Source organism: Schistocerca gregaria, chromosome 8 (assembly GCF_023897955.1).
Source record: "Schistocerca gregaria isolate iqSchGreg1 chromosome 8, iqSchGreg1.2, whole genome shotgun sequence".
Lineage (NCBI taxonomy): Eukaryota > Metazoa > Arthropoda > Insecta > Orthoptera > Acrididae > Schistocerca > Schistocerca gregaria.
In genome coordinates, this window is record NC_064927.1 from 490,157,844 (window position 1) to 490,185,562 (window position 27,719).

Below are 27,719 nucleotides of genomic sequence, written 5' to 3' on the forward strand. Positions count from 1 at the left end.
GTGCAGTATACTGAAGCCCACCGTTTGTAAATTGCTTGATTGCTGCACTCCTTACTTCTGAACTGTCGGAAATTGAAAGACTGTGTCTGACCACCACCACAAACAGTGATAATAAAAATAATAATAATACAGTGCAATAGCCGTTATACAGTCATTGTGTTGTGCTGTCCAGTTCGCTTACTGTTACAAAGTGAGCAGTGAAGCAATTTCTAGTCTACTGCGGGAACAATCTACAATTCGTAAGGGCATTTTCACGAGATATTTAACCATACGTGATATATGTATGTCTCAGTCTTCCAGTCATAGATGAACTGTACGAAGTGCAAAGTGTGTGCACACTTGGTGGACTATGTGGGGCTATGTTGTTCATATTTTCGTTCGATAAGCTGTGATCTCCACCACATCGCTACTTACGTAATTAGTGTTACTGTCTTACGAAATAGTGATAATAATAATGATCGTTTAAAAAAAAGTTTCGTTCCGAAAGCGAAAATGAACCCTTTTTTTTTACTTCTCAGAAAATTACATTTTACCCCTCTAGCTGTAATTACCTCCCCTCTTTAGGAATCACTGCCCTACAGTAACTAGCGCCGCTGAGGCAAGAGATACATCACGTGTACGTCACTCTCGATAAGAGGAGAAGTAAATGTTAGGCTGCACGCCATTCACACAAGCGGCTGCAACAACAACACAATGCAGTGAGGTGTCAGAAATCCTGGGATACCTCCAAATATCCTGTCGGTCTCCTTTTGCCCTGCGCAGTGCAGCATCTCTAAGTGGCATGGACTCAAAAGTCGTTTGAAATATTGAGCCATGCTGCCTCTGTAGCCGTCCATAATTGCGACAGTGTTGTCGGTGCAGGATGTTGTAAACGAACTGACCTCTCGATTATGTCCCATAAATGTTCGATGGGATTGGTGTCGGGTGACCTGGGAGGCCAAATGATTCGCTCGAATTGTCCAGAAAGTTCCTCAAAGCAATCGCGATCAACAGTTACCCGGTGACATGGCATCGTTGTTTGGGAACATGAAGTCCATGAATGGCTGCAAATGCTCTCGAAGTGCCCGAACATAACCATTTCCAGTTGCTGATCGGTTAAGTTTGGCCAGAGGACCCACTCCATGCCATGTAAACATAGCCCGCACCATTACGCAGCCATCACCAACTTGCACAGTGTCTTATCGACAACATGGATCCACGGCTTTGAGGGATCTGCGCCACACTCGAACCCTACCATGAGGTCTTAACAAGTGAAATCGGGAATCATCCCACCAGGCCAGGTTTTCCAGTCGTCCAGCACCCAACCGATATATCACGAGCCCTGGAGAGGCGCCGCAGGCGATGCTGTTAGCAAAGTCACTCGCTGTCGGTCGTCTGCTGCCATAGCCCATTAACGCCAAATTTCGCTGCACTCTCTTTTAACGGATACGTTCGACGTATGCCCCACATTAATTTCAGCGGTTATGTCACGCAGTGTTGCTTGTCTTGCAGCACTGACAACTCTACGCAAACGCCGCTGCTCTCAGTGGTTAAGAGAAGGGCGTCGGCCACTGCGTTATCTTTGGTGTGAGGTACTGTCTGAAATGTGGTATTCTCGGTACACTTTGACACTGTGGATCTCTGGCTACTGAATTCTCTAATGATTTCCGAAATGGAACGTCCCATGCGCCCAGGTCCATCTACCGTTCTGCGTACAAAGTCTTAATTCCCGCCGTGCGAAACTTTTTCACATCAATCACTTGAGTATAAATGTCAACTGTGCCAATGCACTGCCCTGTCATACCTGTCGTACGCGATACTACCGCCATCTGTATATGTGTATATAACTATCCCATGACTTTCGTCATCTCAATGTAATACCGTTATTCAACGTATTTTTACTCCGTAACTTTTTGTCACACCTACATAAGGGTTATAATGAACTGGTTTCGTTCAGATCTGGTATTTTGTCACAAAACAATCCAGTTCCTTTTTTTTTTAAATCGATGCCTGTTTCTACGGAACGTGTTAGTCTCTGATTCAAGCGTCAATGAACATTGTTAGTCTTGTTGAAAAGAGATTACAGATATCTTAACTAATCAGAAGTTAATTGAGGTGAAAATGCTACGCGCCTTGTATATAAAGTCAGGCAGGTAGGTCGATACTGAAAGTGTTAACTTTTTTTTAATTTCAGTGTAGTGCTTTTCCTGCCAGTTAAGGAGTTAATTTACAGTCAGTCGTACAATACACAGAGAACATCCACTGATCTTCTTTAACCATTAGGCGCTTAAAATTTAATTTATTTTGCATATATTTGAAAAATAAAAGATTAAATAGCGTTTTCTTTTGATCTGTAATACGCTAACCTACCAAAAAATTTAATGTGACCGGTTTTGAAAATCGGCGAAGTGGGAAAAACGTGTCCCACGAACCTAACAAGGTCCATGTTTTCATGTGAACCTAGGATTTTCAGCGTTAAATTGTTATTTGTACGATGACCTTATTAGCATGGTAAACATGCAGAAAGCGTAACAAATCAGTACCAACACATATTTTATTCTCACGACAGTTAAAAACATGAAATATCGTACAAATATCTCAATATAAAATTTTATGATGACTGCGGCATAGCACATACCAATGTTTTCTACTTTATATGAAGTAAGAGTGTCTGTGATGCATAAAGAACACAGTTACTCCAGACATTCTTATAAAGGAGAAGTCGGTGATTTGATCTGATTTTCGTGCACTAGATGCACTGGACCAGTTACAAACACATGCCGCCCTGCTTGACCGCTCACAGCCCTCTATACACCTACCCCACATTCCACAGTATCTTTTCCAATTTCCGAAAGCTTCTTGCTAGATTGTAGCACTAGACAGATATCGGGATATAATATGCGTATTACTTTAGTGAGACATACGCGTCCCACGAATGATAAATGTAAACAACTGGTTACTGAAGCATGAAGTTTGCAAACGGTGCTTCTGTCGGTTAACGAATTCCACTTTCCTGAATGTACTACTATATGGTGTGACACAATGAATGAATGAATGAATGAATGGATTGATTCATGGAATGTTGAGCACCTCTGCACTATCTCGCTCGTTATCTGTGAGCTGAGAACTGTCGAGCACTAGAGCTGCAGATGAAACGCTCACTGTCATTTGAGAGACCCGTTGAAGATGTACCTGTCCTACATTTAATTCGAGCATTTTCTTGTTTCTCTCGCTGAAGACCATCCAAATTCGACGTTAGCGCCCAACACAGTTAGTACTGTTATCTATGGAAGAGTGCAAAAGACAAACGACTGACCTTGGTAGAGGGCTAGCGCTGCCTGCCCGCGGTGTTGTGTGAGTGACGCGGTTAAGTCGGCCGCAGAAGAGAAGAGGCGCAGCGGCAGTGGTGTGAGTCGTGGTATCGCGGCCAGCCTGGTGGCACCACGCGCTCAGCACACGTCACTCCGACGGGGGGTATCGAGTCCCACGGCCTCTCACGTTTCGCAACGCCATTTCTTTCTCCTCGCCAGTTCTGCGACCTTTACATGCGATCATTCCTGTGTAGCAACGTTGCTACTGCGATTATGGCATCTACTGATACAGCTCCAAGCGCCTTTCGAGGTCGACAGTGTCTTTTTATAGGAGAAAGAAACGACAATATTTCGAGCGCGATTAGAACGCCTGATAAAGTCTTCTGGTCTCTCGTAAGAATCGCGTGCCGGACATCACGCCAACTGAGCGTGTGCATCAGAATAAATTAAATTTGTGGACAGTAGCGCATTTATTACTGAGGAGCTGCGTTATGTGATAAAAATAACTAGTGAAAATTTAGTGGAAACCAGGCAGAACTGAAAGAGATTGTAAACACAGGACTCTCCCTATTTGTGTGCATAGAATGGCGACGCAAGATTCGTTCATCTGCTCCCCTACGCTCTTTCCCATGAGTATGCGTTCACTGACTTTTTGAGAGCAAAAAATGCTATTAGTTAACAGGTATATGTACATCTGTTTAGCTGAGCGAAAAAAGGCGTCTGACAGAGTTATCTGGAAAGACTGACGACTGACAAAGGAGACACACACAAGACAAGAAGTGGTAATAGGAATTAAAGGAGTGGCGATGAGGAAACAGGGGAGATGAGTATTGTTGATTTTCACAAACGCTTTTCAATATTTTTGCTGAGAAAGAAACAGACAAAGCATTGCAAGAAGCAAGAGGCACAACATTACGAGAAAGAATAAAGGATAAAGAAATTTAACTACGCATCTAATCAAGTAATATTGGCTGAATCAGAGGAAGAATTACAGTTTATTATGGACTCGATCGTAAAAGAAGAAGAGTATGTAATGACGATAAATATAAGAATGGACCAAGTGATCAGAATCAACAAATATGAATGCTGGGTCAAAGGATCACTGAGAGGAAAGAACTTGGGACAAGTAAAATCTTATGACACTTTTTGGTGACAGAAAATGAAACCTGCATTGAGGAAATAGTAAGTAGAATTTCCATAGTTAAAACAGCTTTTGAAAAGTTGACTGGTTAGTTAAAGCACACAGAATTCCATTAGAATTAAGAGAATCGCCAAGTATTTTACGTGGAGAGTGGTGTTACATGGCAATCAAAAAGAAAGAGAAAAGAATACTTTGTTACTTTTGAAATCTGGATGTGAAGAAAAATACTAAAAGTAAAATGGACTGAAAGAATGAAGAATATACAACTACTAAAAGACGAGGGAAGAAAACTGGTGGAAATAATAACATGAAATGGAAACACATGAAGATGATGATGAAATTGCCTGCAACAGTGGAAAGACTGCAAAGGAAAAGAGAGGAGAAAAATACGCTGGATGACATTAAAAATGGACGAAGCTAGTGGCAGATGACATTAAAAACAGCTGAAATTAGCACCAGATTACGTCAGAGTCAGGGGAGAGTCGTTAATACACTAGTAGTAGTTTGGTTGTTCAGGTTCCATATTTCAATGACTTAGATTCTCGTCTGATTACCGTTGTTGGGCTCTTTTGCAAAACTGTTCTCCACAGAATGCACATATCTCTCTTGAAACTGGCCAGTCCGCCTTTATATTGAGCTACATTATCCATACACCGTCGAGGCACTATACGGTTAGTTTGAATGTTCTAAATTCTTCCGCTGATAAAAGAGTGGTACCTTTAAGGGGCTCTTGACATTCAAACTGTATAGCCACTTCAGGAGATTATCTGACTTCATTTTGTTCAGTCGGTATGCCTCCCTCAACTTCCCCCCGCCCCCCCCCCCCCCAAAAAAAAAAAAATAGAAGATTGGATGTCGTCCTGTCATGATGTAGGTAGTGTTGGAAAATAGCTATATTTTATTACAAAATCTTTGGGTTGATAATTGCGGCAGTACAGTCAAGCAACAGATCACAAGGAATCCGAATACTACCAGTATTTCGCGGAGCACTAACCCAGGGTCGCAACATAATAATGCCGCTTTGTGCGAAGTCCAGTGTCCTCTCGAGCCTCACCGAAGACGAAACGCGGATTCCACATTTCTTAGGCCGTCCACGACACCATTTCACCGTGTGTAGTACAAAGCTGAAAGAGGTCGAAGAGATACTGGCATTGCAAATATTTACCTGCAAATCGCCTCATACTAACGCCGCTGGAAACGTGCGTTACCATCGATGCCGCTGTGTATCTCTTATCACTGGATGGGTAATCTGTCCACTCTTTTGGCTTATAGTCTTCTCGTTATGAGTCTCCTCAATGGCCCCAACTTCTCCTTTCTCCGAAACGCTTTTCTTCGTGCTGGTACTACACGTGAGACAGGCTAATTACAGCTGACGGCTAAGCAGGATGCCTATAAGACGGGGGAAACAGTTCTTCCCCACGCTCACTTCTGCCTACGCGCCACTAATCGTCTGTGATACATTAAATGTTTTCGCAGTTGCGAATAATGACAACCGTCAGTTGTAGAATGGAATGACGACAGTGAAAATTTTTGATGGGCCGGGTTTCGAACCCGGACTTCCCCCTTATCGCGAACGGTCGCCTTACCATTTAGTTATCCGTGCACGACTCACGAAGACTTCCATATGTCGTCAACCATGCATCTACGACCTGCGCTCGTTCATCCACTATGTATATTCCTGTACACGTCAGACGTTGTACTTGAAATCGCTAGCCCGGTATCGACAGGTAAATACGATATTTTTCTGCCTGTGTAATTCGGATCACGATGCAAAGTTCCTCTGGACACACATGGATATCCAAAGGGATTTCGCATTGTAATCGGGATAACACAGGCACTTGCAATACCGTATCGCCATCCTGCGTGATGTTGGCCATCCAAAATATATGGTCCTGTTAAGAAAGTTTACGAAGCATTAAGACAAGAATTAAAATACGAAGAGCGTTCTAAAAGAGTAATGCGACCAACCAAAGGCCTTACACATGGGAACTGTATAGCAAACACTATGTTTAAATATTACCTGAATGAAGTTCTTAAAAATGTACGAAATAGCGTGAAGAAATGGGCCTAAACATAGATGGAGATTACCTGTCGAGGTAACTATTCGCCGACGATCAAATAATATTGGCTGCAGATTACCATGAAACAGAGTACACGAGGAAGACTAGAAACATACAAAAACTCCGAAGAAACATTTTTTTCTAAAAAAAACCTCCCTCTCTAATATGACATCATAGATGGAAGTACTATTCAGGCATCTCAAAAGCGTAATTATCTGGGAGTTATAGTGATGGATCAGGGTTCCAGTTAACAAAATATAAAGCAGAGGGCTATTCAAGCTAAACAAGCAATCAATAAGCTAAATTCCAGCCTTTTGCCAAACAAAAAAGTTACATGAACCAATGACACAAAGCATTTGTTTATATTTAGCGGAATCCTGGGAAATGAAAAAATATGATGATAAAAAAGAAGTTAAAACTATCATTGTCGATGCTTCATCCGAATAAAACAAAAGTTCTAACGTGACTACATTACAGTAGTTGCATGCTCAGTACCAGTATTAATAAATTATTAATGCAGTAACTGACATCAGTGCACGCAAATAAAGAATGAATGTTTCGGAACTTGAACTGTCAGTGCGCTGAAACGGTCCGAGGATTTAATGTATTTACGTCGCGCGAACATCTTAATGCCAATCACAGTAACAATACCACATTCGCAGCCGCATCCCTATATCACATAATCATCTCAGCTGCGGACAGTTCAATTTGATGTTAAGCGCCACAGATACGTCTTGGAAAGACAGTCTTGTGAATGGGAGCTTGTGTGCAGCTCGGCCGAAATCTTGCAGACGATGCTGGCTATTCATGGTAACATGCTTGTATCTGAATGTGAAACTTGATTGAGCGACAGATACGCGCAATGCATGGAGAAGTTCTCGTGACGGCCAGCACACAGTCCAGATAGGGAGGTGGGGTATCGTGCTTTTATAGTCAGACGTCAGATACAAATGGCACGCATGAGTCTAGGGCGAGGTCAAGGTTCCACGTGGTGTATTACGTCTGTCCTTGTCTTATGACGTCGCAGCAGTCAAGGACAGACATGTGACGCGCTGAATCGAATCATTTCTTTTCTATCTTAGTGGGATTTTTTTTTAATGTTTCAGCGTCAAATGACGCCAGTCAAGCGTATAACGATCCTTGTGTCATGTTTACTTGGTCATACAACATCTAGTTTTTCACTAATGGCCAGAAAGAAATTTCTGTCATGCACAATAACACCCGATGGAACTATGTGTAAATGTGACGAAATTAAACTCAGATGTTTTATGACTGTTTTTCAGGCTCTAAATGAGGTGTTGGGGGCGAATTTCATATACAAACGTGACCGTCGACAAAAATTAGCATAGCTCTGTGCCAGCAGATTATAACATGAAACGTCTAGACAGCACTGGTATCTATTGTGATGGCACGAAGACAATGTAAAGTGAAAATATTGTAGTTCCAATGCTTAATTTTAAGGAACACTTCATCTCCCTCCTTCTATAGGTAAGATATATGTAAAGCCGCTCCTGAACAGTTGCGAATTTCACTTACAGTTACACGGCAAATTGTGACTTACAGTGAGACAAAAAACACGGCGACGTGGCACACAACAGTCGTGAAATATCTGTCGTGGGACTGCTAACTATTGCATTTCGTCATTCGCTTTAGTAGAAGGAAAAATGTTTATTACGCCTTCCGAAACCGAGCCTGCAAGCAGAAATGTGTCCCAGCTGTCTCAAGTATTTTTTTGGTGTAAACTGATCTAATCAATTGGACACTATCCATGTTCTAAAATTCTAAGCTACGAGATTCTAAGGACACTAACGGCGTAGTCAATATTCAGGTTTATGTCGCCTGAATCTTGGTTTGAGCACCACAGTCGCACTGCTTCACTAGCCTAATATGTATGCCCTTGCCTTCCTCCGTCGTTTGAGTTGCTTTACTCTGCCAGTTACAGGAGGGCCAGTAATTCCACGTTCATTTACAACCGTGATGCAGTTTGACATTTTTTACATCAACAAATCGTTGACAGAGGTGAGAAAGATATGGAAACATTAGCGTCGCTGGCCAGAGAAAACGACTCACACTCTTATCTTTGACACGTGACAGGAGTCGTTCAGTTCTCTCTGTGACTCGAGTGTGTAGTGTATTCCTGCATGTACCGAGTTTTTGTAAAATAAAGTGCGTACGCTGTGTCGTCTATCAGTCGGTGTCAGTACGTACCGGAGTTCCACAGAGGTTGTAAGTGACAGAAAAAAAACAAATCCCAGGGCCGACTGAGATTTTGTGTTTGTGGTATGTCACTAACCCACTCAGCCAGCATACCACAGTTGTCTATACATTCTAAAGTAAACAACATCCTTAGTTTCGCGCTTTACCATACGAAAACTCTACCACGAAGGTGAGACTGAAGGAGTCTGAATAGCACAGAAATAAAGCTGGCTTTGTTTATCACAAATGTCAAAGATATGACACCCACCCCACAGGTACTATTAGCATTCTGAAAGCCAAATGGAACGTGGCATATCGCGCGCCTCTTCGACTGTAATCCTTCCCTACGCAGAAGAAAAGTATTCTTTTGCAGCACAACAACGTACTAGGTCACACAGAAGTGAGAACATTTTACCACAGAATTGATGCACATGCTGACCCTCATATCCAACCATCTGAGCTGACATATTTAAACAAAAGGCATTTTTATTCAGATGAAACTAGTGTAATATGCTGAATCATTATTTCGGATGTTATCGCACACCTTTTGTGGGCACAGTAGTTACAAGGTTACTGTCAAAGTACACTACCGACAAGCAAATCGTTGACCTATCCTTTCTAACCTCTGAGAATACCTTACAGATGCTCTACGACTGCTGACGAAAAGTTATACTCTCAACACTATTAGGTTAATAACAGATCATCATACATCATTAGTACGTCTGTTCTTTCTTAATTAATGGGTTGGTGCATTAGTTAGTGGCGTTTTTCCATAAGTTTAATAATCACAAACAGGTACACACAACAGTGACTTTTGGTTATCAATAATACACTGAAACGCCAAAGAAACTGGTATAGGCATGCCTATTCAAATACAGAGATATGTAAACAGTACGACAAGAGTGTGACACAGCTGTTAGGTCGGTTACTGCTGCTGCAATGGCAGGTTATCAAGGTTTAAGTGAGTATGAACGTTGTGTTGTAGTCGGCGCACGAGCGAAGGAACACCGCATCTCAGAGGTAGCGATGAAATGTGGATTTTCTCGTAAAAACAGTTCACAAGCGTACCGTGAATATCAGGAATCTGGTAAAACATCAAATCTCCGACATCACTGCGGATGGAAAAATATCCTGAAACAACGGGACCAACGAGGACTGAAGAGAATCGGTGACAGAAGTACAACCCTTCCGCAAATTGCTGCAGATTTCAGTGCTGGACCATCAACAAGTGTCAGCGTGCGAACCATTCAACGAAACATCATCGACATGGGCTTTCGGAGCCGAAGGCTCACTCGTGTACCCTTGATGACTGCACGACACAATGCTTTACGCCTCGCCTGCGCCCGTCAGCAACGACACTGGATTGTTGATGACTGGAAACATGTTGCCTGGTCGGACGAGTCTCGTTTCAAATTGTATCGAGCAGATGAATTTCTACGGGTATGCAGACAACCTCATGAATCCGTGGACCCTGCATGTTAACAGTGGGCTGTTCAAGCTGATGGAGGCTCTTTAATGATGTGGGGCGTGTGCAGCTGGAGTGATATGGGATCCTTGATGTGTCTAGATACGATACTGACAGGTGACACGTACGCAAGCATCCTGTCTTATCACCTGCATCCATTCATGTCCATTGTGCATTCCGACGGACTTGGGCAATTCCAGCAGGACAATGTTACAACCCACACGGTTCAGAATTGCTACGGATTGGTTCCAGGAAGTCTCTTCTGAGTTTAGACACTTCCGCTGGCCACCAAACTTCCCATACGCGAACACTATTGAGCATATCTGGGATAGTACAAATGGCTCTGAGCACTATGGGACTTAACATCTGAGGTCATCAGTCCCCTAGAACTTAGAACTACTAAAACCTAACTAACCTAAGGACATCACACACACCCATGCCCGAGGCAGGAATCGAACCTGCGACCGTAGCGGTCGCGTGGTTCGAGACTGAAGCACCTAGAACGGCTCGGCCACATCGGACGGCCTATCTGGGATGCCTTGCAGCGTGATGTTCAGAAGGGATCTCCACTTCCTCGTACTCTTACGGATTTACGGACAGTCCTGCAGGATTCATAATTTGAATTCCCTCCAGCACTGCTTCAGACATTAGTCGAGTCCATGCCACGTCGTGTTGCGGCACTTGTGTGTGCTGGCGGGGGCCCTACACGGTATTAGGCAGGTGTACCAGTTTTTTGGCTCTTCAGCGTATATTCTGCTTCACTGTTTACAACAGTCTCCCAACGCTGGGGTAACTTTTTTAGTCCGCGACTGTGTAAATCACGTGGTTTTGAGGCGAAGAACTCTTCGATCCATTTTCGGAGCACATTTTCATCCAGAAAAGAAGTTCCTTGACGGTTGTTCTATAGGTTGCGTAAAAAGCGAAAATCTGGGACGCAAGATCAGTGGAATAAGGTGGGTGCGTAATGACTTCCCAAACCAATTCCTGTTTATTGTTTTTTGTCAATGTAGAGGAGTGCGGGCGGCTGTTATCGTGTAGCATCACTTCACGCAGTCTTCTTGGTCGTTGTTTTTGGTTTGCATCTGCAAGACGTCTCAGCTGTTGACAATAAATGTAGCACTGATGGATAAATCTTTGGGAAGCAACTGGTAATACACCACACTGTTGCTGTTCCTCCAGATGAATAATATTATCTTTTGTAGATCCGCGCAGGTCTTTTTACGGGAATATGTTGCTTTGCTTGGGCTCAACCATTCCTTTCTCTTCCGTAAGTTAACATAACAACACCATTCATCGTCACCAGTAACGATACAAGATAGGAATGGTCGGTGTTGCTCACGAGACAACTGATCACGAGCGAGCGGAGATGCACATATGGCCACCCGCTGCTGATTTTTGTGATTTTGGTTTAGAGCAGGGATTCCCAAAGTGGTCGATATCGACCCCGTGGGGTCGATATCGGTTTCCTAGAGATCGACATAAACGAAAACTGATTTTGTGGGTCGACGAGGTACCTAAGTACCTAGGTATTTTGTATCAATAGGAAAAAACTGAAGATAGGGCCCTTATTCATAATAGTCTGCTAACTTAAAGCATTGCTAATTCTCACTCTTTCTTCTTCTATTGACCTAAGTCAGAATGAAAAATAACACTCTGTAATAGCTGTTTTAAGTTAGCGAACCATTATGAATAAGGGGGTTGATCTTAAAAGTAGGTAATTTGGCCATGGGGGTCTGAGGTAACAGTTCATTTTGGAAAAGGGGTCACTTGTCCAAAGTAGTTTGGGGATCCCTGATTTAGAGCATGTGGTACCCATACACTCGATTTTTTTTAACTTTACCCATTGCATGATGATAGAATGATCGCATTTGCCAGTTCTCGAGTACACTGAGATACATCATTGTTTCTTGCCGTGCTCTGTCCAATGGCACTATCTCCATACAAGGCCCAAATGTTTCTGGCTGTCTCCGCTGTTGTCACCGCTCTATTAAACTCAAAAGAAGAATACGTTGAAAATGTTTCTATTTCCCCACTTCGCATTCCATTTTCTAGCGTCCACAGCTCCATTCACGATCTCCAAATGACAAAATGACAATACGTAAACTCAAAAACAATACTGAACAACATATATAAAACGACAACCGATAAATCAATCCATAGCTAAGAACTCACGTGCCAAACTAATATAGCTTCACAAAACCGGCGCAATCTTGAAGAATGAGGGTCGTACCGCTGCTGCTGTCAGAGATAACGTTACAACGCAACAGCCGCTAGGAGGCAGCCGCCTCTTTCTCTGGATACTTTGCTTGATGTGCGATGAATTTAATTATTTGTGATTGATACGTGAGCATTCTCCCATAGTAATAGTTTGTTTTGCTGAGGGATATTACATTGTATCATTATGGTACAAAGTATGTTATGAAGCTCAGGCTAGATTTCTGAATCGTCGACCCCCAATTTTAAATTAAATACAGGCAAGAACAAAAAATGCGTCAAACACATCGATTTTTGTGTGTGTGTGGAAAGTCCTTTTTGCACGATTAAATTGTACATTCAGTCATTTCATTAGGCGTGTTGGTAGAAAACTACATGTGATTACTTTGTGGAAATTTATTAAGATTAAAACAGTCACAAACCTGACAGAATTTTTGTAATAGGACTAATTTCCGTATAAGCTCGTTGAGAAAACTGAGAAACAATTGTGTATGGAATATTACGCATCCTCTCTAATTGGTATGTTGCTGCACAATAATCGTCCATTCCACGTTAAGTAAATTCTTTCTTACCCACCGCACTGAACATTAGCAATAGAATTAATTTCAAATGTGTGTGACATATGAATTATCGAGTCTTTCTGCTTACTTGTTAAACTGTTTGAGATATCAGCTTGTTAGTAACTTTTCATTTTCAGTACCATATAGAAAAAAACATTTAGTATTCACGTGCATTACCAGTTTGAACAAGCAACTATTCAACACGAATTGGCGAGTCATTTTGCGCCGTTTCTTACGGATGCTGTAAAGTAACTGCAGGAATAACAAGTGAATATTTTTTTCCCTTTTTTGGATTTTGTGTTTTGGGTCTATGATTAACACATGAATCACGAAAATTCAATGGTAATTTAATCTATAATCGCTGTTGGTGGACACTTTAAATTTTAATCAAATCAAAACAACAAACAGCCATCGCATATATCTCTTTATTGTGTCCGTTTCGAGAATACAAAGCAACATATATATCAGAACCGCGATCTATAAATTTGATCTTGGTCCCTAAAAAAAAGTTTGTAGGAATCTGACAATGTAGCCAAGACGAGGAGTTTTAAGAAATGTAAAACCCAGCTTTTAATTGTCTGAGTCTCGCAAGTACTGCCGATTTCAAAAATCAAAGGACGGCCGAGGAAATAATCTTGCGGCAGAAACATCAGTCTCAACACGAATAGGTAATTTTACGTTGTTTTGCACGAGTGCCGCAAAACAGTTGCAGCAATAACAAGCTTGTATATGGCCGCAGGGTTGTGTACGGAGGTTCATAGCGAACGATTATACAAAAAACAGCATTAAACTGCGCATCAGCTGGTTGTGTACCTGTGATAAAAGCCGGTAAGATTACATCGAATGGAGATACCATCGCACTCCTTTATCTTTCAACCCGAGTTGCTGTATAGGCTACTCGTTTCTTTGTCACTGCCTCTTTTTGGCGCACTGCCTGACGGATATGAGATCAAGTATCATTCGCTTGGAGGAAGCAAATATTCAGCGTCTGTCTCCCAAGTCGTTAATACGTCGATGTGTCGTGCCGCGCCGACAAATACACTACTGGCCATTAAAATTGCTACACCAAGAAGAAATGCAGATGATAAAAGGGTATTCATTGGACAAATATATTATACTAGAACTGACACGTCGTTACATTTTCACGCAATTTGGGTGCATAGATCCTGAGAAATCAGTACCCAGAACAACCACCTCAGGCCGTAATAACGGCCTTGATACGCCTGGGCATTGAGTCAAACAGAGCTCGGATGGCTTGTGCAGGTACAGCTGCCCATTCAGCTTTAACACGATGCCACAGTTCATCAAGAGTTGTGACTGCCGTACTGTGACGAGCCAGTTGCTCGGCCACCATTGACCAGACGTTTTAAATTGGTGAGAGATCTGAAGAATGTGCTGGCCAGGGCAGCAGTCGAACATTTTCTGTATCAAGAAATTCTCGTACAGGACCTGCAACTTGCGGTCTTCCTTTATCCTGCCGAAATGTGTGGTTTCGCAGGGATCGAATGAAGGGTAGAGCCACGGGTCGTAACACATCTGAAATGTAACGTCCACTGCTCAAAGAGCCGTCAATGCGAACAAGAGGTGACCGAGACGTGTATCCAATGGCACCCCATACCATCTCGCCGGGTGATACGCCAGTATGGCGATGACAAATACACGCTTCCAATGTGCGTTCAACGCGATGTCGCCAAACACTGATGCGACCATCATGATGCTGTAAACAGAACCTGGATTCATCCGAAAAAATGACTTTTTGCCATTCGTGCACCCAGGTTCGTCGTCGAGTACACCATCGCAGGCACTCCTGTCTGTGACGCAGCGTCAAGGGTAACCGCAGCCACGGTCTCCGAGCTGATAGTCCATGCTGTTGCAAAAGTCGTCCAACTGTTCGTGCAGATGGTTGTTGTCTTGCAAACGTCCCCATCTGTTGACTCAGGGATCGAGACGTGGCTGCACGATCCGTTATAGCCATGCGGAGAAGATACCTGTCATCTCGTCTGCTAGTGATACGAGGCCGTTGGGATCCAGCACGGCGTTCCGCATTACCCTCCTGAACCCACCGATTCCATTTTCTGCTAACAGTCAATGGATCTCGACCAACGCGAGCAGCAATGTCTCGATAGGATAAACCGCAATTGCGATAGGTTACAATCCGACCTTTAACCAAGTCGGAAAGGTGATGGTACGCATTTCTCCTCGTTACACGAGGCATCGCAACAACGTTTTACCAGGGAACGCCGGTCAACTGCTGTCTGTGTATGAGAAATCGGTTGGAAACTTGCCTCATGTCAGCACGTTCTAGGTGTCGCCACCGGCGCCAATCTTGTGTGAATGCTGTGAAGAGCTAATCATTTATATATACCGCACCTTCTTCCTGTCGGTTAAACTTCGCGTTTGTAGCACGTCATCTTCGTGGTGTAGCACTTTTTAATGGCCAGTAGTGTATTAAGATCTTTAACTCAACGTTCTCGAAAGTGCAGCTTAGCCTGAAAAACTCCTTATGCTCTCTAAAGTTAATTCAACCTTGACAGTCTGTGTGCATCTTGTTAGAGCAGAAATTCGGGTTACTGGAACTGCTGCTTCAATCATAACAATGCATGGATGTTGCCATTTATTATCTACGAAACCTTACATTGCGGCACCAGGAACATTGTTAAATCAACAACAGTGTCTTGCTTTCAGAGATTCTTACCCCCAGATTACTAAACCTTCGTAAGAGGTTCCCGCCAATCTGGCATTGCCAGTATGGATGTAAAACAAGGCATTTTGTACTTATTTTGTATGTGACATACAACTGGACAACTTATAAAACAAACATCGTCCGAACAGGTCCTGAATGCCCAACGGTACCGGCCGGTCGCCGTGTCGTGCTCAGGCCTTAGACGTCACCGGATGCGGATGGGAGCGTGGCCAACACACCTCTCTCCTGGCCGTATGTCAGTTTCCGTGACCGGTGCCGCTACTTCTCACCCCAGTCGCTCCGCAGCTGGCCTCACAAGGGCTGAGTGCACCCCGCTTGCCAGCAGCACTCGGCAAACCCGGACGCTGACTCACCCAGTGCTAGCCACGCGGGACAGCGCTTATAGTCTGTCCGTAAACTCAAGAGCGAGCAACGCTTTTGGTGGGGGAAGTGGCCTTTCCCGGAAGAACGCTGCAACCAGGCTGCAGGGCCACCCAAAATCTGTTATCCGTTACCTGTATAGCAGTGCAGATCGGCGTGCAGTGATATACGTCGTTTCTGTTCGTGGGATCTTAGATGCCAGTCTCAGTTAACTTTACATACTTACTGATATACTTCGATACCCGGAAGTGATGGAAAATCGTCTAGCATTGCAAGAAAATTTGCAGATTACGAAGAAGAGGAGGTATTTGGGGAGTAACGAGCGTTCGTTCGTCTCTAATGTTAGTACAGCGTAAGTTGAAGAGGCGACGCAAAAAGAACTGTTGGCTTATATTACCACTCCTAACCACGCGGCTGCAATTTATGCAAACGTCAGCCTCGCCCAACAGTACGCATAAAGAAGTAACGCGGAAATAAGCCGCATGGTTTACTGGAATCGCAACAAAGGAAAACTAATAATTTTGTGAGGGAACCCAACGTTATAGACAGTTTCAAAATCACGTAAAACCTTTGATGTCGATGGGACATTAAATCCCTATCTCGGTCACTAAAGACATATTGCTTAAAACGTGCGCAACAGCTATTCTAAACATTGCTGAAATTTCCTTCGAAACACGTACCCCGATTCTGGACTTCTAAGCAGAAAGCCCGACATACGAGGTGAGCTTGCATATTAACTTTTATTTTTTGGTAAGAACTTTATTTGTTGGTATACAGCAATGTTATACTATTCAAAATATTCTCTATTACATACTATATACTTATGCCAGTGCTTTTTCCAATTCGCGGAACACTTTAGGACCTGTTTCTTCGGGATTGTTTATAGGTCTTCTAACTGTGCATTTTTAATCTCATCCACACTTGTAAAACTGCTGCTCTTTAAGACCCGCTTTGAAATGTTTATACCACTTGTATGACCTTGGTTTACTCATAACAGGCTCATCGAAAGCAATATCCAACATTTCTAAAAATTTCATTCATTTTATTCTATTCTTACAAAAAAATTAATAAGGATTCTCTAATCTATTTTGATACAAAACAAATCATCGTTGATGCTACCAAAACACATGTAACCTTTTCGGCAGCTAACAACGGAGTAAATAGCCAATATGCATAACATTGTATACATACTTTTGAGACATGTTTACGAAGACAGAGACAAAAAAGTAGTGCAAATCGGACTAACACACAAAATTATAAATTTCTGCTTACTTTTTAAACTCTCTTCATGTTGCAAGAATTGTTAAGTTTCAATACAGTTCTTCAAAGAAAACGTCTACCTTCCAGTGGGAACACAAAATAAGAACAAGCCTTAAATTCTACAGATTGATTGCATTATGTGCGGTCCGTTTTACGAATAGCAATAGAAGAACATATATTCACATGAACAGGCATTCGGTTCTATGTTTGTAGTAGAATCCTGACTTCCGTTCTTATGTTAATATTATTTACTCTATTGTTGTGTTTCGAAAGAAGCTATCGTTTTTTTCCTTATTGTTTTAATGCATTTGTCTACAAAATAAACGCAGGCGAGACGTATCTGTACACGGCGTCGCCACAAATTTAAATCGCGCGCCGCGGCAGTGCCGGTACTACGTTGTGAAAGGGCCTGTGACGTAGCTGGGTTGGTAGAGTGGGGACTCGCTCGCTCGCTCTTCAGTTTACCGACAGACTATAACAGCGGTGGTCTGACGGGAACCGCGTTACCACTGCGGCAAAGGTCGTCGGCAGTTGGATACCTTATAATAGTGATTAACTAGTGTATAAACTGTAACTTAGGTCTTTCTTCGAATAAAATACCGAGTAGTAAAATTTACGGTGGTTGATAAAGTTGCATTTTACCCCCTTTAGTGTTCTAGGATTAATTATTTTCGCCTTTCACTAGTCAAAATTTTATGTTTGCCTTCCATCTAATGGTAAATGAGGGACTTCTGAAGACAACAATGGAGGGTTATCTTAACGGAAAGAGACCTAAGGATAACAACGATTAAGAATCATAGCGTGTAGGCTTTCACGGCCGGCATCGTCAGTAGTTAAAACTTCCGGGCTGAGAGGCCGTGGTCGAACAGTAGAACTTCTTCTCCCTGACGTTTCGTTGCCAGCTGCGGACAACATCTTCCGAGGCGAGTCTACGACTGGCTACCAAGCCGCGGAGGTCCTGTATATATAGAGCGGGTAGAGGGCACCACCACTCGTCACGTGATGTCAACAGTAAAACTATCTCTGACTGGCGTCATTACTCTCGATCGAAGGTAATCGATTGTCACATCTTTGATGCAAGGTTGATCGCCATATTTTATCTAACTTCAAACCTTCTTCTTTCTTGTTAAAATTATTGTGGTGTTTAAAAATCTCTATCGCCTCTCTATACATACGTGCATGATAATGCGATGTCTTAGCTAGCACGCTTGTCTCACTAAATTTTATCTCATGGTCTCCGTCTTCGAAAACATGTTCTGCTACAGCTGACTTATCCGTGTGTCCCAATCGGCAGTTCCTCTTGTGTTCAGTCAGGCGAGTATTGATACTTCTTTTAGTTGTTCCAATGTAAACTTTCCCACAACTACACGGAATTTTGTAAACACCCGGAGTAGCTAAAGGGTGTCGTGCATCCTTCGCCGATCTTAAACATTCACTAATCTTCTTAGTTGGTCTGTAGATTGTTTCAATTCTAAACTTGGCTAGCACTTTTCCGATACGGTCCGTAATATTATGGATGTAAGGAAGAAAAACTTTCCCTGCTGAAGGTTGTTGTTTTTGCATGTTTTCGGACATTTTCTTTCTAGGGTGGAGTGCACGATCTATCTCCTTATCAGTATATCCATTTTTCCGAAAAACTGTCCGCAAATGATTTAGTTCCTCTTGTAAATACGCTGGCTCACAAATTCTATTGGCCCTGTCCACCAGTGTTTTGTTGACACCTCTCTTCTGCCTGGGATGATGATTTGAACTCTTATGAAGATAACGGTCGGTATGCGTATCTTTTCTGTATACTTTGTGACCAAGAGTACCATCTGCTCGTTTAATTACTGAAACGTCCAGAAAATTAATCTGTCCATTACTCTCTGTCTCCATGGTAAATTGAATTTTTGAATTAATGCTGTTCAAATGCTTCAGAAATTCGTTCAGTTGCTCTTCTCCGTGATTCCACATCACAAAAGTATCGTCCACATACCGATACCACTTCAAAGGACTTTTTTCTGGCTGACTGAAGTGCCTGTTGCTCAAAAAATTCCATAAAAATATTAGCAGCGACTGGACTTAGGGGGCTACCCATAGCCACTTTATCAATTTGTTCATAGAACTCATTATTATACTGGAAATAAGTCGTAGATAGGCAGTGCCGGAACAAAGCTACTATATCAGTAGGAAATATGTCAGATATGTAAGCCAGAGTTTCGTTCACCGGAACCATAGTAAACAAAGATACAACATCAAAGCTAACAAGGATATCACTGGGGCTTATAGTAATCCCCTTCAGTTTTTCGATGAAGTGCATGGAGTTCTTAATATGGTAATATAGAGGCGGGGATTCGGTTGTTACCATCACACACTGCGGATGAAGTTAAGATGGAGACAGCAAGGATATTACGTAAAGCTAAGCCACCTAGCAGTAATTTGTCCCAAGGAGAAAAGAAGGCATTACGGGAGATTAATGAGGACAGGAGTATTATTGTACTTTCCGCTGACAAGGGAAACGCTACAGTGTTGATGAAGAGTGAGGATTACCACAGGAAGATCGACGATCTTTTGGATCCTACCATTTACAGGAAGCTGAACAAAGATCCTACAACAAAAGTGTTGACAGCTACTAACCAACTAATAAAAAAGGCTTCTATTCCTGCAGCAGATAAAAAAGATCTTTGTAAAACGGAAGCATTCCCTCCTAGATTATATGGGTTACCTAAGGTAGATAAACCAAATGTCCCTCTTAGGCCGATTTTGAGTGCTATAGGATCCCCTACTCAAGAGTTGGCTAGATATCTTGCCTCATTGCTACAACCGTTTATCGGAAAGACTGATCATCATATTAAGAACTCCATGCACTTCATCGAAAAACTGAAGGGGATTACTATAAGCCCCAGTGATATCCTTGTTAGCTTTGATGTTGTATCTTTGTTTACTATGGTTCCGGTGAACGAAACTCTGGCTTACATATCTGACATATTTCCTACTGATATAGTAGCCTTGTTCCGGCACTGCCTATCTACGACTTATTTACAGTATAATAATGAGTTCTATGAACAAATTGATGGAGTGGCTATGGGTAGCCCCCTAAGTCCAGTCGCTGCTAATTTTTTTATGGAATTTTTTGAGCAACAGGCACTTCAGTCAGCCAGAAAAAAGTCCTTTGAAGTGGTATCGGTATGTGGACGATACTTTTGTGATGTGGAATCACGGAGAAGAGCAACTGAACGAATTTCTGAAGCATTTGAACAGCATTAATTCAAAAATTCAATTTACCATGGAGACAGAGAGTAATGGACAGATTAATTTTCTGGACGTTTCAGTAATTAAACGAGCAGATGGTACTCTTGGTCACAAAGTATACAGAAAAGATACGCATACCGACCGTTATCTTCATAAGAGTTCAAATCATCATCCCAGGCAGAAGAGAGGTGTCATCAAAACACTGGTGGACAGGGCCAATAGAATTTGTGAGCCAGCGTATTTACAAGAGGAACTAAATCATTTGCGGACAGTTTTTCGGAAAAATGGATATACTGATAAGGAGATAGATCGTGCACTCCACCCTAGAAAGAAAATGTACGAAAACATGCAAAAACAACAACCTTCAGCAGGGAAAGTTTTTCTTCCTTACATCCATAATATTACGGACCGTATCGGAAAAGTGCTAGCCAAGTTTAGAATTGAAACAATCTACAGACCAACTAAGAAGATTAGTGAATGTTTAAGATCGGCGAAGGATGCACGACACCCTTTAGCTACTCCGGGTGTTTACAAAATTCCGTGTAGTTGTGGGAAAGTTTACATTGGAACAACTAAAAGAAGTATCAATACTCGCCTGACTGAACACAAGAGGAACTGCCGATTGGGACACACGGATAAGTCAGCTGTAGCAGAACATGTTTTCGAAGACGGAGACCATGATATAAAATTTAGCGAGACAAGCGTGCTAGCTAAGACATCGCATTATCATGCACGTATGTATAGAGAGGCGATAGAGATTTTTAAACACCACAATAATTTTAACAAGAAAGAAGAAGGTTTGAAGTTAGATAAAATCTGGCGATCAACCTTGCATCAAAGATGTGACAATCGATTACCTTCGATCGAGAGTAATGACGCCAGTCAGAGATAGTTTTACTGTTGACATCACGTGACGAGTGGTGGTGCCCTCTACCCGCTCTATATATACAGGACCTCCGCGGCTTGGTAGCCAGTCGTAGACTCGCCTCGGAAGATGTTGTCCGCAGCTGGCAACGAAACGTCAGGGAGAAGAAGTTCTACTGTTCGACCACGGCCTCTCAGCCCGAAAGTTTTAACTACTGACAACGATTAAGGTACACAGACTAGATTACGCAAAATGTGGAATTTAAAGTCTACGGAAGTATGAAGAGAAAACTGGAACGGCATGAAGAATGAAGATCTGCTGCCAACCAATACTCGGACTGATACTTCCTGGTGGTTTAAAACTGTGCTCCGGGCCAGGATTCGAGCCTGGGACCTCTCAAGTTTCAGTGTGGAAGGTAGGAGACCATGCACTGACGGAATTAAATCTGAGCGGACGGGTCTAGAGTCGTGCCGTGATAGCTCCGCTGGTAGAGTACTTGATCACGAAAGGCAAACGTTCTGGGTTCGAGTGCTGGTTCGGCATCAGTTTTAAACTGTCAGGAAGTGTCATATCAACGCACTCTACGCACAAGAACAAAATACTCTGGAAATATTCGGATTGATCACTACTTAACAAGAAGAAAAATTAGTCCGTGCAGCGCGAAATGTTATATTACTGTACGTGACTGCCTGCTGTAGATAACGAATTGCGTATTAACAAATTGAAAAATATTTAAAAAATATTTTTCCAATTGAGTTTTAAAAGCAGTTTACAGTTTCTAATGATTTAATTGTATCGTTTAAAAGCTTTTAGATGAGGTTCATACAATGATTTACACTTGGATAAAGGAGAAAGGGTTAAAAGAAAGAAAGAATGAAATAGAGAGAGAGAGAGAGAGAGAGAGAGAGCACCTCTTGTTTCGTGGAAGGTTCAAGACATCGAAGCGAATATTTCGGAACATGATAGTACGCACTGGGCAGATAGGTTTTTTTTTTTATTAGTGTTGCTTTACTACATCAATCGAAGTATTGTTAAACGGCATTCGAAGACTCTCGAATATATGAGTAAAATGATAAACCGGTTGTTAATGCTGTCCTTGAAAATTTTCGCAGAGAATCCGAGAAATGTGCTAAAGCTGAAAGGCAAGGTTGCCGGATCGCTACAGCGGTGTAAACACCAAGAGGCTCTCTAGAACGAGGATGCGTAGCTGTATCAAACCTGTCGACTGTTTACCTGTTTCCGTAAAAGCTGTTAGGTTAAACCTTGGTACATAGACACATTTTAATTATTTTTTCTTTTTTTCACAGCATCTCAAACGCGTTTGTAAACTGTGTGTTTGTATACTTATATTCGTGCCGCAACAGAACTGTTAGTCGTTAATGTTGTAGTATTGTTCCTACGTCTTTTCCATTAAATTATCAAAACCTACTGCAACATTTTACAAGCAAGTTAATCAACAGCAGACTCCTTTTATGCTATTAATTTATGTCTTTTATTCTGTTACTCATTTACCTTTTAGCTGCCTAAAATGGCCGTCAGATGCCGAAGGCGAAGAAAGTATATAAAATAGTTTTCCTAAGACGCATCCGATGCTCTATAAGTTAGCATACAGTTCCATTTACAAAACTCGTAGCTGACCTGTCTCTACGTCGAATACAGTAGGGCCATGAGGATATAAGTTTTATGTTACTGTTAGTAAAGTAGGCCTGTCTTCCTGTTGCATATAAACTGGCATAATAACGCCACTTGGCACCATTTACATCGCATTAGCCAATTATGACCGTCCGCCTTGCCTTTCAATAAGAGCACATGTCTTGAATACTTTTGTGAAAAGTTTCAACGCAGACGCTAACAGTCGCTATGAGATTTTAAATGTCGCTAATGATAGTACATATATACACAAAAAATTGTATTTGCTGCAATATTTTGGTCGATGTACGACTTACGGGCATTAACTCTACAACAAAATTATATGCCTCTCTGCGTAGTATCATTTGTTGAAAATTTCAAATCGATATCTTGAACTGTCCACGAAATAAAATGGGTGTTACATTTTACGCGATTCGCCACGCGTACATGCAGCCATGTGAAGAAGACTTGAGTGTTCATTAAATTAAAAATTATCGCGAAGTTGGACGTTCGATTTAGCACCACAGCTCTCACTTGACTTCATTAACACACGGACGCTGCTCGCTTATGCTTAGCGCAAACTCTACGAACGAACACTGTTCATGGCAATATGCACTGCAAAATCTTGCATCAATAAATAAATAAATAAGGAAGCAAGATTAGGGGTTCACATCCCATCGACATCGATGTCATTAGAGACGGAGCTCAGCCTCTGATTGCCTCTACGATGGGGAAGGAAATCAGCTGTATCCCGTCGAAGGGACTTTCCCGGCATTTGCCTGGAGCGATTTAGGGAAACCACAGAAAACATAAATCTGGTTGGGCGGACCGAATGCGAGTCCAGTGTGCTGACGACTGCGGCACCTCGCTCGGTCGAGATCTCGCACACATAATGTTTGTCCTGTCGTTCGCAGTGCTGCTGCAAATCAGTGACCTTGCGCAAGGAGGAAGGCGAAACGCAACAGGTGCTGTGCAGAGCACGGTTACCCGGCTACGGCCAGTGTCAGATTACACATCCCGTGCAGCCACGTGTTGCGAAGGCCACGCCTACCTTACTTACACTGTGGCCGAACTCAACGCAAGGACGCTGGAAAAACAGCGGCGAACTACACGGCTCAGTGTGGTCGATTTTCGTCTCCATTAGTAGACTATAACTTCTGGTATGAAACTGAACCTCAGAAAAATTTCACAATTATACGACGTAAATGATACGCTGTGTAAAATAAATGGCTCAAGGATGTCGGCAAATCGCATTCGCGTACTGTATGTTGGAAAGTGATGACTGGAACTCTTGATTTCGTACAGGACAGACAGCAACGCGGATGTAGTGGAAATCCTTTGCGTTCTCTATCTCTAAAGAGTGTGTTCTTTGAAATTCATCTTCTTATTTTCACGAAAATAGACATTTAATAAGATTTCAACTGATATGCACATCATTATACACCGAAATATTCGATACTGGAACAATGGAAAAATTTAAGTACACAATAGGTAACCCTGAATCATTTAATGACTTACTGAGTGGAACGTTTAAGCGAGACCACAACGAATCCGTACCCCAAAAGGAATGCGAGACAAAACGCGTACAGCTGTGGGAGAGAAAAGACGATGAACGTACACTTAAAAGTGAGGCTTTTATTTCATTACTATGTTTAACAACATTGCAGATAGTCACTTGATAAGACGAGTACACTGTTGTTTGCACATGTCCACTGTAAAACTTTCGGTGCCGACGTAAGAGTTCAGTCGTGCAGGTACCCTATGTTATTGTTTGTTACTGAAGATCTCGCCAACCTGTTTTGGGATTTCCGTAATTCAGTGACAGGGAAAACCAGGTCGGACGTCCAACCAAGGCCGTTACGTCTCTTCCCGCGTCCTTGGATGAGCATAGCCGAGCGCTATGTCCTTACAACTTTACTTTCAGAGAGGCTTGGAAAGAAATACTAATTTTCGTACTGAGGAATATCGTCGTAAATTCTGAGCAAGTAATTCAAAGAAATACTGACAATTTCTTATACGTGAAGGGAGAACACGTGTCGAAAATCTAAGAAGCTCACGATCGCTGTCTTTAAAAATCAAAAGTCAGTGTAACTTGCTCGGTCGGGAAACAGTCAAGCGGCAAATTAGGTGCCAATTTAATCGGTAAATCATATTATAATAATGTAGGACACGAAGGTGAAAAGAACTTGCTTTTTAATACTGACTAAAACAGTTCTGCATGTCCCACATACGACGTTGCACACAATGCAGTGAAGTACAGTGGTACACTACATTCAAATGAAAGAACACTGGTAGAGTGGTGGGTTTTTGAGAGATCAAAGAACAAATTGTCTGCCTGCTGCAAAACAAATTGTAGATCATGACTGGATCACTGCGGTTCCTATGGGCGATATCACATCTTTATTAAATGAATGGCCACTACAACGGTAAAGAGCGAAAGCGATGAAGACACTAATACTCGATAAATTATTTCCCTGAAGTTGAGGAAACGCGTTTGACATAAAAACAAGTAGGCTAAAGGAGTGACTATCAAGAAGAATGCAGAAAGCTGAAACTAGCTCTGGACTGCATCTCGTTTAGCAGCTAGTCCTGGCATCGTTTATGGCGAGATCGACGTTATTCATTAACCTGCGCCACATACTGGAAAGCCGGCCATTGTGGCCGAGCGGTTCTAGGCGCTACAGTCTGGAACCGCGCGACCACTACGGTCGCAGGTTCGAATCCTGCCTCGGACATGGATATGTGTGATGTCCTTAGTTTAGTTAGGTTTAAGCAGTTCTAAGTCTAGGGGACTGATGACCTCAGATGTTAAGTCCCATAGTGCTCAGAGCCATTTGAACCATACTGGAAACATTGGTATGCTGAAATGTGTATTGATGCTGACCTTATAATTATTTAAAACGGCAAATGTATGTCGTTATGTCGGCTGTGCAACGATCTGCTAATATGACAATTGTCATTCTCTTTCTCTCTGTGTCTCATTTACTACCTAGCGTTTCCAGGTGGACCAGTCAGAACAGTATTTTTTGTAAATATGGTGCCCCACAGTTCTTAAATGTTGGAAAATATAAGTTGTACTTCAGAACTGCCAAGAGCTGATGATAAATAAATCATTAACTATCCGTTTCGATCGTCTGATCATCTTCTGGGACTATAACGAATTACAATATAAACAATTTTAATCTTTGAAAACTGTCATAATACGATTCCATTCTTCTGGGTGTAGTGTACGCTACACGCGCAATACTGCCCACAGGTCAGTGTACACAACGCACTCCACGTTGAAGGATGGAACTCGTTTATGACACAACACAAAGATTAACTAGTTACAATACATATAATTTTATGGTACCTGAAAATGAACAGATGATCGACACCGATGGTTAATAATATTTCATTTATCAGCTGCTCTTGGCGGTTCTCATATATGACGTTTTTAAAAAGAAAAGAAAACATTAGTTGTTTTAAAATACACTAATGTTAAAAACGTAGCTGTTTACGATCGGTGTGAGAAATGTACTCGGAAAAAACATCACAATCACCGCTTAGCACAAGAGAGAATAAAAGTCCGCGGAAGTGGGGGAGGGAGGGGGGGGGGGGCGCTGACCAATTGCAGGGATTACCCAGAACTTTGACTAGCGTGACAAAATACATCGCGCCACTCGCGCGCTACGAATATGTCACAAAGATGGAAAAAGGCGGGCACAGCATCGTTGGCTGGCCCGACCACGCTGCCACTCACCTACGAGGCTGTGACCCGTCCATCTCTGCGTGCTGCCGTGACCACGCGCGTGCGTCGCTTTCTCCTTCACTCTGGGGAAAGCAGCTGCTTGTCCGTAGAAACAACGCAGACCTAGAGCTCCAGCCGTGCGTAGACCGACAGCACTCGGCACACACGACGCCCACTTCTAGCAGGCAGCGAAGAGTTGGTCCGCGCCGCGAAGGTGTGAAGGCTGTACTGACTGCCTGCGCGCGACGCCACACACCACTCTGATGACGTATTCGCGGCACCCACCCCTCCTCTGCCCCACCGCCAACACGCTGATCCTAGCTTCTTTCGGCTGCCTGTTTCCACATAGCAAGCGCTCGAGAGCAGGACGCGAAACCGCGATAAGCAATACCGTCGCAACGCACACATCGGTGTCCAATGTTTGGCGGCAGATAGCAACAGCTGTAGGAGATAGAGGTATGACGCCGGCTGCTCAGATCAATCTGTTCGCGCAAGTTTCTTGGGTAGTTAACGAATAAAAACAAATATTGACTGCAGAGAGGCAGCCAATGGGAATAATGTGAAGTGTTAGCCGACAATCATGTGGTAGGCGTCTTCTCAAGGAGTTAAGTATTTTATCTGTTTGTTCACAACATGCGTATTCACTATTGCAGCTCATCATAAACAATGACCAAAGTTTGAAAAGAATAGTGATGTTCAAAACTACGAAGTTCAGGAAAAAATTACCTCTGTTATTCATTAATAAAGCTGTAAATGGCTAAGAATGGAGCTATATGCAGCCACAAAAATTTTTAGTTGTTTACAACAACCATTATGAAAACCGTCTTAAGCGGTACTGGAAAAATATTTATTCACTGATGAACGGTTCCGTACTGTTTGCTCGTTATTAAATCAGCCATAAATGCAAGTCTTGCATTACACCAGTCATACAAGTGGCCATGAAGTAAGTAAGTGCTATAGTATGTGTTCATCGCTAACTTGCGTTCCCACTTGCATGACTGGTGTAACGCCAAA

At 42.5% G+C, this 27,719-nt stretch overlaps 1 protein-coding gene across 7 annotated transcripts in view; it reads right to left on the minus strand.

The window, feature by feature from the left end:
* Positions 1-27,719, minus strand: part of LOC126285378 (acetyl-CoA carboxylase) — a 385,520-nt gene that overhangs the window by 134,255 nt on the left and 223,546 nt on the right. Inside the window, exon 1 of one of the 7 annotated variants that reach the window (XM_049984709.1) lies at positions 26,718-26,931. The exons of 5 other annotated variants lie outside the window; for them this stretch is intronic. In XM_049984709.1, the coding sequence (XP_049840666.1) occupies positions 26,718-26,740 (23 nt within the window). In that variant the 5' untranslated portion in view covers positions 26,741-26,931. Of the gene's footprint in view, positions 1-3,295; positions 3,400-26,717; positions 26,932-27,719 lie in introns of those variants that run through there. One more of the 7 variants, XM_049984711.1, reaches the window with a different exon arrangement.